This window comes from Panthera tigris, chromosome B3, assembly GCF_018350195.1.
Source record: "Panthera tigris isolate Pti1 chromosome B3, P.tigris_Pti1_mat1.1, whole genome shotgun sequence".
NCBI lineage: Eukaryota > Metazoa > Chordata > Mammalia > Carnivora > Felidae > Panthera > Panthera tigris.
In genome coordinates, this window is record NC_056665.1 from 101,689,287 (window position 1) to 101,702,466 (window position 13,180).

The following is a 13,180-nucleotide window of genomic DNA, read 5'->3' on the forward strand; positions in this document are numbered from 1 at the left end:
GTGAAGGTGGGCCTGCAAAGCTGTGGGTGGGCTCCGGGGGCGGAGGGGCAGTGAGCACAACCAGGTAGGAGAGCACATGACCAGCATCATCACACCCTCCCTGGACTCCAGCAGGTACGTATACCAGCCATGGTATCTACTGTCAGGCAAACACCCCTGTGAGCTCACTGGGGCAAAGGCCATCGTCTATAATGCACATAAGAAAACTACACAACACATAAACTGGAGAGCCATATAGGAATCAAGCCCAGGTTTCCTAACCAGACGTTTGAAAACTAGGGTCATTTCAGAGAACCCGCAGAGTGACGTCATACTAGTAGCCCCAGAGACTGACTATCCCTAGGAAACTCAACGGCTGTCCTTCTGCCCTTTAGGTTAGAATACAGAATTTGTCTGAAAAATAAATAGAAGGCTTCTACTACAAGACTCCCAGATTCCTAGGCCTGAGAGTCAGGGACACTTTTGCAGTGCAAGTAATCAGCGTGACTTTGTGCTATTTTTCTCTTTTAAGTGTAGATTTCCAGAAGTAGCGCTCCTGCCAGCTTTAAAAAGGCACATCCCGGGGAGCACCTGGATGGTTCAGTCGGTTAAGCTTCTAACTCTTGGATTCAGATCAGGTTGTGACCTCACAGTTCATGAGTTTGAGCCCCACATGGGGATCCACACTGACAGTGCAGAGTCTGCTTGGAATTCTCTCATTCCCTCTCTCTCTGCCCTTTCTGCATTCTCTCTCTCTCTCTCTCTGAATAAATAAACTTTAAAAAAAATGCACATCTGGGGTGCCTGGGTGGCTCAGTCGGTTAAGCATCCGACTTTGGCTCAGGTCATGATCTCACGGTCCGTGAGTTCGAGCCCTGTGTTGGGCTCTGTGCTGACAGCTCAGAGCCTGGAGCCTGTCTTGGATTCTGTGTCTCCCTCTCTCTGACCCTCCCCCGTTCATGCTCTGTCCCTCTCTGTCTCAAAAAAAAATAAACGTTAAAAAAATAAATAAATAAAAGTTAAAGATGACTAATATTAAAAAAAAAAAATGCACATCCTCCTCTAGCACGTGTCAGGGTGGCTCCTGCTAGCTGAGGAGGTGACTTTCCAACTGGACAAGAGCACTTAGGACTGTGGTCCTTTCACTTGACTTTGTATAAGAAACACCCAGAAATTACTGCTCATTTGTTGGGTGAGATTTGATACTGTGGATATATCTTTAAAAAAAAAAAAAAAAGCCCTGATCTCTTAGCCATACATACTGATCTGTCTATGGATGAAATAATGTGATGTCTGGGATTTGACTCAAAATTAATACAAGAAGAAAAGAAGGGAACGGTTAGAGATGACACAAGATTGTCCGTATTGGTACCTGTTGGAGCTGGGCTGTAAATACTCAGGGGGTTGTGATATTATTCCAACTACTTTTGTACATGTTTCAACGTTTCCACAATAAAAGGTGAAAGGTGGAGGAAGAAGACACATGTGGAGGGCTTGGTGAAAACACAGCTCCTCAGGTCCCTACCCAAGGGGTGCTGAGTGAAGGTTAAGAGCCCAGGTATCTGCTTTCGTCAAGCTCCCCATGCACACTGAGGCCTCAGCGTTGGAGCCCTGAGCCAGGTGGGGCTGGGTGGTGAGGGCAGAGAGGGGAGATCTTGGCGGGAAGAGAGGGTGTCCCTCGAGCACCGTTGCAAAGGCCCCTCTGTTGTCAGCCACCATTTAGGCTACACTCACCTGTCAGTGCCAGGAATATGAATCGCCTCAGGCTCAGCCTTTTCATTCCCGCCCTGCATCACTGTCAAGATCACAATAAGAAGAGTGGCAGAATCTACTCGAGGAGCCAGTTCAATCTTTATTAAAATCTTTTTTGTGCACAATGTTCCCAATTTGTTCCTTTGTCCCTGGTATCTGGAGTCCCACAGCTTCTGATATTTGTCCTGCAGACGGAGTAAGTTTGACTGACACACCACGGTGGTGGAAAAGTAGCATTCATATCCTGAAAATCTTTTCCGTCCCGTAAGAAACATCATCCCCATAGCAAGCCTGCTGCGTTTGGTCCTCCTCTTAGGGGCTCGCCCTCTGCCCCCAGCTTGGATGACCCCCACGGAAGGCTTTTAGCATGGCTAGCAGAGATGTTGGCAGCCCAAGCCAGGACAATATCATGGCTTCTCTGACAGGCCCAGAATTCAACTGAAAGTTAAATCCAACTGAACTTAACTCATGCTTGTGACCTAGAAGGGGTCTTCACTCTGTGTTGCCCTCAGCCCCAGGGTGGGCAGAGGTGCCTCACAGCTTCAGGCTCCATGCACCTCCCCCAACCCTTCAGCCAAAACATCTATCTCCCTCTGCTTTATTTACTGGGTGTCTAGGTATGGCCTTTGTTATTTTTAAAGTTCTGCTTCTTAAAAAAAAAAAAAAAAAAAAAAAAAAAAAAAATATATATATATATATATATATATATATATATATATATATATATATATATGGAGTGTCTGGGTGGCTCAGTTGGTTGAGCATCTGACTTCAGCTCAGGTCATGAGTTTGAGCCTGCTTCAGATTCTGTGTCTCCCTCTCTCTCTGCCCCTCCCCTGCTCATGCTGTCTCTCCCCCTCTCTCTTTCTCTGAAATAAATAAATGTTAAAGTTAAAATAGATAGATAGATAGATAGATAGATAGATAGATAGATAGATTTTTTTCTTGAAGTTTGGAAAGCACTGACTTTGCTGTAAGGGGAAGAATGGAAAATGAGGCTGAAGAGATGATACAGTTAGAACTGGAGGGGATATAAAATGGTACAACCATGTTGGACAACAGTTGGCAGTTTTTTTAGCATTAAACAGGGGTGCCTGAGTGGCTCAGTCAGTTGAGTTTTGATTTTGGCTCAGGTTATAATCCCAGGGTCATAGGATTGAGCCCCATGTAGGATTGAGATTCTCTCTCTCCCTCCCTCTGCCCTTCTTCCCAGCTCATGCACTCTCTCTCTCTCTCTCTCTTAAAAAAAAAAAAAAAAAAAAAAAAAGTTAAACAAACACCATGTAATCCTGCCAGTCTACTCCTAGGAATTTGCCCAGTGGAAAGAGTCAATGGTGAGGAGGGTTTGAGTCTGGACACCTCAAAAGTCCTCAAAAGTCCTCAAAAGTCCTAATCATCCAGTAGGAGCCATGACCCACTCCCTGGGGCTGTAGACACTCGCAGAGGCAGGATGACTTGGACCCAACCCTTGTGCAACCAGGACGCTTTTGCATGGAAATCTTCCCATGGATAATGCCCATCTTCACATAGACAACCACAGAGTTCTGAGGGTCAGGCCCAGCCCAGGTAAGGGAATTCCTACGAATGTGAACATCTTTTAAGGTGATGGAGAAGATCGTCACAGGACAAGCCCTGCTGTGAAAGTAACCTGTTCCCTGCGTTGTAAATTGAAAACTGTAAAGGTAGCTTGTAATTATAAGCATTTATAATAAAAATAGTAATAGGCATGATAACAGGCTTCTATTGAGCTGTCGCCTGGATCCAAGAACTTAATTTGCTATTAACTCTACAGATATCATCTGATTCAGTAATTCCAACAATGCTATAGTCTTCCCATTTTACAAATGAAGAAACTGCAGTTCAGAGAGGTTAAGTAACCGGCCCAAGTTGACACAGCTGATAAGTGGCAAGGCCAAGAGTTAGAGGACAGCATTTACTCTTTTAATTCTTGGGGACCCGTGTGAGAAGTGACTTCTCTGCTGCCTTCAATATAATTGAAGAGATTAATGAAATTCTCAAGGTCAAGTTTTACACTTTGACCCACTGTTGTATAAACTCACAGGCCTGGTTATTTCTCCATCAGCCCCTTCCAGAAGTAGATAGAACAACAGTCCTCACACTCTTCACCATGTCCTCAGCAAAGCCATGGAGGTGTAAAGCGGGGATTCATTGGATCCTTGCCAGGAGACAGCGACATCATGTAACCACCCTAGGCTGCCTCCATCTGTGATATCCAATAGGGATGGTCATTACTACTACCGTCATCATAATAGTTAACATGCATGACTTGTTCACTCTGTGCTCTAAGTGCTCTTTCTTTTTTAAAGGTATTAACTCAGTTAATCACACAATTCCTTGAGATGGATACTATTATTACTTCATTTTACAAGTGAGAACTAAGGTCAGGAGAGTCTAATCATGCAGCAAAGATAATAGCTCTCAAGTAAAAGGGTCTCCCATCCCAGTTACACACAGACCCTGGGACAGAAAACAAGGCCTTGACATCTCCAGGTGGAGTGGGAGCTAAGCGTCCAATGGCACCTATAGTGGCCCCCCCTCTTATCCATGGGGGACATGTTCCAAGGCCCCCCAGGGAATGACTAGAAGCACATATAGTACCAATCCCTATAGATACTATGTTTTTTTTTTCTTGTACATACATACCTATGATAAAATTTAATTTATAAGTTAGGCATAGTAAGAGTCACATAGTAAGAGTCACAACAACTAATAACAAAATAGAATTATAACAATAGGCTGCAATAAAAGTTACATGAATGTGACCTCTCTCAGAATATCTTATGATTTTTGTCTTCCAAATCCATCCCTGGAACTTCTGACTGAAATGAATTGCATGAAAGTCCATTTTTGTACTGCGAAAGGAGCGCTGTACTCACCCTTCTTCCTCCTCTTGTGATGACATGAGATGATAAAATGCTTCCATGAAGAGATGAAATAAGGTGAATGATGCAGGTGTTGTGACGTAGTGTTAGGCTACTAGTGACCTTCTGACAATCTGCTTCCAGACCTTGGTTGACCAGTGGGTACCTGAAATCACAGGAAGCATAACCACAGATAAGGAGGACTACTATACTGTGGCATGACTCTATGATTTTTACTCTGCCCACCACTGTTCCACAGCGCCCCTATCAGGCCTGAGGGTCCATGCCTGACCCCTTAAACACATGCTACCTTGGCTTATAAAACACACATTCCTCCTTCCTCTCCATGTATGTTATAAAACTGCCCCTCCCATGAGCCTCAGCAGTTGTTCAAATCCCGACTAAAAAACTGAAATTCAATAAAGCTCTGGAAAATATCTTATATTATGAAGATCAAGTCAGATTTACAAGAAAATACAAGACAAAGAAAAAGCAGTTTCAGTGTGATTAATAATAAATGCTGGCACACCACTAAGTTCAACCAAATGCCTCTAGATTCTTCCAAGAGGCAGTTCTCTTCAAGGCAGCCAACTGTTGTGCCACCAGCCCTCCCAAATCCTCTCCTCTGTGCATTCAACACCAAAAGACCCAAGTCCTTTCACAGCAAGGAGGACTGATGTAAAACCCTGTCATGATGTTCTAACAGTCTTAGCCTTTAACTCTCAAGGATCTGTGGAGAGTACAGGATTATGATTTCCAAAGAGTTTAGAGCTTGTCTGTGCCAAACCTGTTTTTTCCACTGTGAAAATCTTCATCTCTGTGGCATTATGTCACCTCGCAGAGCCCTTTTTGTAAACTGACTACATTTAGCTTTGGCCAAGTTACTTCAGAGTCCAAATCCACAGTGAAAGATCTATTTGAATTCTTCTCAGTTTCTAGCTCCTCAGAAATGATAGGCATTCATGTTTCATTCTCCTGCCTGTTGCCTCTTTGGGCTTATTTATGACTGTTTTGGATTCTGAGAAAAGGAAATTATACATAAAACCTCCACTCTTTCCCACATTCCTGGTAACAAGGCAGTTTCTCTCACACCTCAGCGGCTCTTCTGGGAACACCCGTCAGTTTGCGATGATGGACGGGCCATTCTAGCCCAGCCTTCACAAGAGCCTGCTTCAGCTGGAGGGAAGCCAGCATCCCCTCAGATTTCACCGCCTTCCAGGCTTTCACCACCCCCCCCACCCCAGCCATTCGTTTTCTCCCCAAAAACTTGGTTATTGAAACTGGCAAAATACCTCATGATTTTGTCTTCTAGATCCACCCTGGACCTTCACACAAGAATGAATTGCATGAAAGTCATTTTTGTATCATGAAAGGAGCATGGTACATCAATATGTCCTCAAAGCCCAGCCATGCCACCCCAGGATTGCTGGTCCTCTCAACATGTTGCATATTACAGATTACAGATCTGATCCAGAGTGTACCCTCTGCCTTTAACGCACCTCCCAAATCCGGCTCCCCTGCTGTGACCTCTCTCCTCACCTAGCCCTGTGAGTTTGCATACCTAGAAACAGTAGAAGCCTGGTATTCATACACAGCTGGTTCTCAACTACCTCCTGGGCAGACACAAAATAACAACAATGACATCAAACACTCGAGTTACTCCATCATATAAGGAAATAGACACCATAAAGCAAAATGAAAGATATTCAATATGTGATTATCTGCGTGAATGAGGGGAAGAAAAAGGGGAATGACTGGAGGTATAGGATATCAATCCATTAGTGAGCCACGCACCCTGTCTATATCAAGACGCCTCCCCATGCCTCTTGTGTTCCACGTCATGCTCCGTCAGGTTCTGACCTACAGGAGGCCTGGAGGAGAAGATACCCTCAGATTAGAAGACCCACTCAGGGATGATTGAAAACACACTTAGGAAGATTGGTTTTAGGCTCTGAAGTCTAATAGCGACCACTTTAACTACCCTCAGCTCCCTGGCAGCATGCCCCAATTTTATCTTCCTAAGTGGTAACTAACAACAGTTTTAAACTCCATCATCTAGAAGCAGGGGAGCACGAAATATCCCCGCCAGCCAATTAATGGCAGGGAGAATGTTTAACCTCGCACATTCCACGATATTAAAATTAACAAGGAGATGTTCATTTTTCACCTATTAAATTGGCAAATATGTTTTAAATTGCAATAAAAGGCATCTATACACAGCTGGTCAGTAATATGTATACCCTTTCAGGAAAATAGTTTGGCAATATCAAAGTCTTTTAAAAATGTGCTAACCTTTGACATACCTCAAGGATGTCCCTTACGTCAATGATTGTAACGACAAAAAAAGGACTGGAATCGACCTAAATGTCCCATAATAGGGAACAGGCTGAATAAACCAGAATGTATCCATATAAAAAATGACAGGCAATCAAAATGATGATGTAGAATACTTTAATGGCATGGGAATGCCAATACAGTGTTAATGAGAAAAGCAGGTAGCAAAATATTATGATCCCATTTTTAAATATATACATTATATACATATGTAAATGTGTGTATATATGTACGTGAATAGACAAAATCCGGAACTAGATGTTTCAGAAGGTTAGTAGTGGTATTCTGTGGGTTAATGATGGGTTATGAGTGGTTTTTAATTTTTTTGATGGTGCTGTTCTGTATTTTCATTTTCCACCATGAATCTGCAATAAACCATCAGAATTTTATAATTTTTTTTATTTTAGAGAGTGCACAAGCACTTTTTTTAAAAAAAAGATACATAAGTTTATTAAAAATTTGAAGATAGTTAACAATTTATTGAAGTCAGAAAAATTAATATATAAAATCTAGAAAGGTGGAATTAGGAATTAGGTTTCAAAGGATTTAGAAAGAATTCCTCATAAAAGTTTTCAATATTACATTCCTTGCTAAATTGAGACTTGGAGGGCCTTTGGTATTTCACCCCTGACCAACTGCCTTGATAAATCAGTCAGCAGGAGCACATGAAATTGTGGATAGACAGGAGATGCATATTCATTCACTCTTAACCAAATGTAGCAAAAAGCACCATGTTTCCTACTAAGAAAGAGAATCTTAAGCAGTCTCCATGCTCAGTGCAGAGCCTGACATGGGGCTCGATTCCACGTCCCCAGGATCATGAACTGAGCTGAAATCAAGAGTCGGACACTCAACTGACTGAGCCACTCAGGCACCCCATCATCAGAATTTTGTAAAAGGCTATCACTTTAAAGATGCATCATCATCTCTAAGGTGCTGACCAGTCTTGACTTTGAAGGAAAGGAAGAAAAAGTGGGGACCCTAGACTTAGCCAGGATGTTTCAACAGTGGTGGAGATAGAAGCAATTCTGAATGAGGTGGGACTGTCCCCAAAACACAAGGCTGCTGCACCAACGTGTCACTCTCCTAGGTGGGAGTGGTGCCTTCTGAGGTCCTTGGAGAATCAGGATGTCCTGAGGTTGTTCTTGTCCTGTGCTAGGAACCTGCCAGTGGAGGCAGTGGTCTCCCTTCCCCTGGGAAACCTAATCCAGACTGTATACCAACTCAGAGAATTCAGATAGAGTTGAAGGCCTCAGAAATGGGCAAGTACATAGCCATGCAGACGCATGTGCTTAGCAACTCACTGGTCATCCAGAGGAAGGTAAGCAGAGCTATAGAGGCACTCAGCATGGGGCCAGCTCACTCTCTGGAAGTCTTTCTGGCAGCAGGACCAACACAAGTCATAAAAGAACGATCCAAAGAAACACATCTACTGGACCAAGTGACAGCCCTCCAGAGAAAGGGGCACTGTTTAAATATGGCCTTCAAATAGAAATAGTGTTAAAGGGGACACAAATCATACAGCTCTTGATTTAACTTACTATGCAACAAATTAGTAGTGAAAACATTTGGCAAAAATAAAGACTTATATGAAAATTAACCAATAAGACCCAAGCACCATGTCACATTCACATGAAAACAAATCATAGCTCACAGCCACACAAGGTTTGCAAAGCACTACAAAATGAGATATGTTGGTGGTTTAATGATTAAATATCATTATCTACACCTAACTAGTTGTTAAAACCAAAGACTGGACTGAAATATGACCCCTGCTTGTTCAAGTGTTTCCTGAGTGATATATAAAGGTGAGGTCACATATCACTCACGTGGAGGTGGACAGGGATGTCCCAATGGCCAGCTGGGGTAGTCCCACAGATTAGTCTCATTCTAACAGAGCACAGCTCTTTCCCAGGGAAATGGGCCCATGCCTATCAAAAAAATGGAAAGAAGGGAATATGGAAAGTTTGATTTGGAGACATCTCTTATCTGAAAGTCTTTGTCCCATCTGGGCACAGCCATGTCTCATACCACACAACAAATGCCAGAAGAAATTCTCCACCTTCTTCTGCTTAGTGAGGATCAGGACTGGCTAGATCAGATTATCAAGAGCTACCAGAGGATGGAACTCAGATCTTACCTCAGACCCGCACAAGTCAAACACACCCACTGGACAGCAGGCATCTCCCTCCAGTGGCCTATAAGCTCTACCCTCTTCTCACCAACCAGAAATATGTGAGGCTCACACAACCTGAATGAGTCTTGAAAAATAATCCGCAGCATTGTGAAGACAATGTGATTGAAGATACTAATTAAATAGGAATTCACTCTCTCACCCCTTCCCAGGAGCCCAGATCAGAGAAGATGGAGGGACTCCTTTTAGAGAGGGAGCTTGTAGAGGGCTCATGGGATCCAGATGCCTCAACCCCCTGACCACACTTCACCACCCAGCAGAGATACTAAGTTACAGAAGAGCCACACTGGGGTGATGATACACATGCTAAATCCTTACCCGTGTGAACTAAGGGGGCCACGGAACTATTGCCTCATTCCCTGGATTTATGCCCTCAAGCTTTACACTTGGTGGGTCCATGAGGAGCCAAACCCTAAAATGGACAAAGATGGCCCAGGGCAGAGGGGTTCAGGAATGCAAACTGGCTTCCTGCCCCTCACTTTCACTAGCCACAAGACTATAGATTTCCAACAGGGACCCATATACAAACACACATACACTCATACACACACACATACACACACACATGCACACACATAGCATCTAGAAGGGAAATTCTCTCTTTTGCTTATAACCAAGTAACCTCATTTTCTGACCTTAAAAAAATAACAGTTTCTCTGAAGGTCTCAAACCTTATTAGCCACAGTGGGAAATGATGCTTGAATGGGGCTGTGATGGTCTCAGCCTCGGGTGTCTGTGTATGCAGCCATATTACTTAGCAACACCATAGCCGTTTAGGTTTAATTTCCTAGCTTGCCTGATAAGGAGGCTGCAAATGTAATTTGTGATGCTGCAAGCTGGGCAAACTCACTGGGCTATTAGATGAGTCACTGGGTGATCCAGGCCACTATGCCGAGCTCTGCGGAAGAAGAGAAATGAACCCTGATCTGTGGGGCTGATAGCGCTCAGGCGGACACAATTTTCTAAGTGTCTCGGAGCTGTGCCTCCTTCCCTCCTGCTTTCTGGTTTGGTGCCATTATTTATTAAGGGAAGCTTCACTCACCTCTCAACCCCTGTTAGAATCATCCTCCAGCTTTCTGAAATCCTCCTGGCAAGAGCTGCAAATTCACAGCCCTGCAAGACCAGACAGATAATAATACCAACAACAATAAAGCAAGCATTTTTGAATACTTAGTCAATAACCATGTATTCTAGTTGCTTTACATGAGTTATGTCTGTTAATTTTCCTAATAACCCCAGGAGGTAAGTACTACTGTTATTCCTATTTTCAAATGAGGAGACCGGGATTGAAAGAGGGTAGCAAGCAGCTATAAAATAATCAGGGAATGGGGGGGGCACCCTGCCAAAGGGGCTAGCTGTCATCCAGGGCCAACCAGCCCTCACCTGGATTGCCAGAACTTCCACTTTCCTAAAAGAAGCAGGAAATCCATATTTTTATATAAAAGCCCATTGGTTCTAAATATCAACTAATTGAGTTGAGTTACTTATTAAGTAACTGTGAGAACCAGACCACACATGTCCACCAGCCAGATTCAGCCCAGGGCCTACCAATTTGCAACCTCTTCCTCATTACAACAAGTAGACATATTCATCCATAAATACACTCCAATTTTTATCTTTGCTTCCATGAGCCACTGGTGTCTCAGCCCTTTGGTCACCGTCGCTTTGGCTGTATCCTTTCTAGAGCCTCAGTGGTAACTCCATTCTTCCAGTTGCTCGTGCTGGGTCTTAGAGTCATCCTTGCCTCCTTCCCTTCTCCCACACCCCACATGCAATCTGTCAGCAGGTCTTGTCAGCTCTACTTGAAAATGCATCCATAATCCCTCCACTTCTCAAAACCTACCGTGACCACCCTGGTTCAAGCCACTCTCAGCTGTCTTCCCTGGATATCATGAGCCACTGGCTACACCCAGCTTTTCCCACCTACTCCATTCTTACCAGACTAACCTAGCTGCTCCTGTAAAACCTAAGTCAGATCCTGCCCTTTCTCAACACCCCACAATGGCTCAGTAAAAGCCAATGACTTAAATGACCCACATAGCCCTTCAGACCCAAACCCACTGGCCCCCACTCTCCTGCACTCCCTGCCCAGCAGACACACTGCTTCCTCCTTCATGCACTCCCACCTGGGCCCTGGGTGCTCACTGCTCCCTCACAGTCTCTCCCCCCAGGTATCCTCTTGGCTCTCACCTTCTCTCTGCTCTGTTCAATTGCCAGCCAATTAGAAAGATCTTCCTGGGGGCACCTGAGTGGCTCAGTCGGTTAACTGGCCAACTCTTGGTTTCAGCTCAGGTCATAATCTCACAATTCGTGGAATCGAGCCCCGCGTTGGGCTCTGTGCTGACAGTGCAGAGCCTGCTTGGGATTCTCCCTCGCCCTCTGCCCCTTCCGTGCTAGTGTGCTCTTTCTCTCTCTCTCAAAAATAAATAAACACTGAAAAAAAAAAAAAAAGATCTTCCTGGACCACTTATCCTAAATAGTAATCTGTCCATTCCTCTGCCTCAACATTTTATCATTACTGCATGCCATATGTTATCATTTTGTGCTGTCTCCACTCCCATAGAATGCACCCTCCACAAAAATAGGGGATGTGTTTTCTTCTCTGCTCTATTCCTGGTATCTACAACCATGCCTGGCACATACCCAAAATTCATTAAGTGTCTGTTGAATGAATGAAGAAATGAACAGTCCATACAACAGGCCCTTAGGATAGACTTCTCCATTCTCTGATGGCCACACATGACTTAGCCTCATCTTCTCTTTAGTCTGTATGCACCTCAGGCACAGAAGGCCTCCCCACTAGCTGTTATCAACTCCACCACCTCCACCATGGCCACTCCTTAATAATATGAGCTCAGTAAGATGCCATATTGATTGCTGGCTGAAAACTCAAAGAGATAGTCATTGCTCTTGCCCACCTGCTATGAGGAATAGTAACTTGTGATTGTGAGCATCTTGCTGGATGGAAGGAAAACTCACTCATGGCAGTGATGAATTCTGTAATTAGTCTTGATGAGACATGGCAGGTTTTGGGTGAGGGTGATTCATTTTAATTAATGATAAGACTGCCTAAAAGTGTTTTGCCCATTTATCTATAGAATTTGTTGGCCTTATTTTTATTTCTCTATTTATTTGAAAGCCCATATATCCTAGGAAGGTAGATATGGTTCAGTCCTTAATATTTCTTTCACATAAACAGAAAGAGAGTAATATAGGCCTGTGGTTCCCTCTCGATCCAGATCCTCTGGAAAGTCTGGACAGAGCTGCAATGATTGGCTCAGGTCCCCTCGCCATGGACCTCGGGGCTCTCCTGCACCCATCATGGCATAGTCAACCCTCCACAAGATCCAGATGCACCTCCTTCTAGGGAAGGGCCCACCATGAGTAGCCACAGGTGATGACCTGGATATGTATCCTTCCTTGGCCACCAAACACCCCAGCTCAACAAAGAGAGTAAGCCAGGATGCCAGGATGACCCTCCCCAGATCTGAAGCTTACTTGGGAAGGAAGCATAGCCAAGAAGCCAAGACATACACATGCATGGATAGAAGAGCTTCATCTCTGGCAGTTCTGACACTAAGGCTGTTGGGAGAGGATCTAGGAGGCTGTACAGAGGCATCACCCAGGGCACCCAGATGCCCATGGCGTCTAAGCCATGTGGGGAGAAGATGGACTTGGCACATGGAAAAGGCATTTCTACTTGACCCCTTTCTCTGTTTCCCATAGTCTTGCTCTCTCCACATCTTTTCTTTGCTGTCTCAGAACTCTCAATTCAATGTATTTCCTTGAATGTGTGTTAAAAAGGCCTCACTTCTGGCATACATGGCCTGCCTGTCATCACTACCTTGTCACCCCCAGCTACCTTTCTGAGGATATTATCATGGGGGTTGTCCACAGCCTTGCCTCCTCTGCCAGCCCGCCAAAATCAAGCCTGCAATTGTCAGGTGACTTCCCTTGTGCCTCCCCCCTCCCAAAGAGGGAGTATCCTTTCTTTTGGAGGAACGGGTAATGGGAGGGAGAGAGCAATGTTGGGGAAGAG

At 44.3% G+C, this 13,180-nt stretch overlaps 1 protein-coding gene across 2 annotated transcripts in view; it reads right to left on the reverse strand.

The window, feature by feature from the left end:
- The window catches only part of GCH1 (GTP cyclohydrolase 1), an 82,547-nt gene that overhangs the window by 4,242 nt on the left and 65,125 nt on the right, over positions 1-13,180 (reverse strand). The window contains exons 6-7 of one of the 2 annotated variants that reach the window (XM_042989737.1): positions 4,629-4,779; positions 1,644-1,916 (exon numbers count right to left, since the gene is read on the reverse strand). In XM_042989737.1, coding sequence (XP_042845671.1) covers positions 1,710-1,916; positions 4,629-4,779 — 358 coding nt within the window. In that variant the 3' untranslated portion in view covers positions 1,644-1,709. Of the gene's footprint in view, positions 1-1,643; positions 1,917-4,628; positions 4,780-13,180 lie in introns of those variants that run through there. The other variant, XM_042989739.1, reaches the window with a different exon arrangement.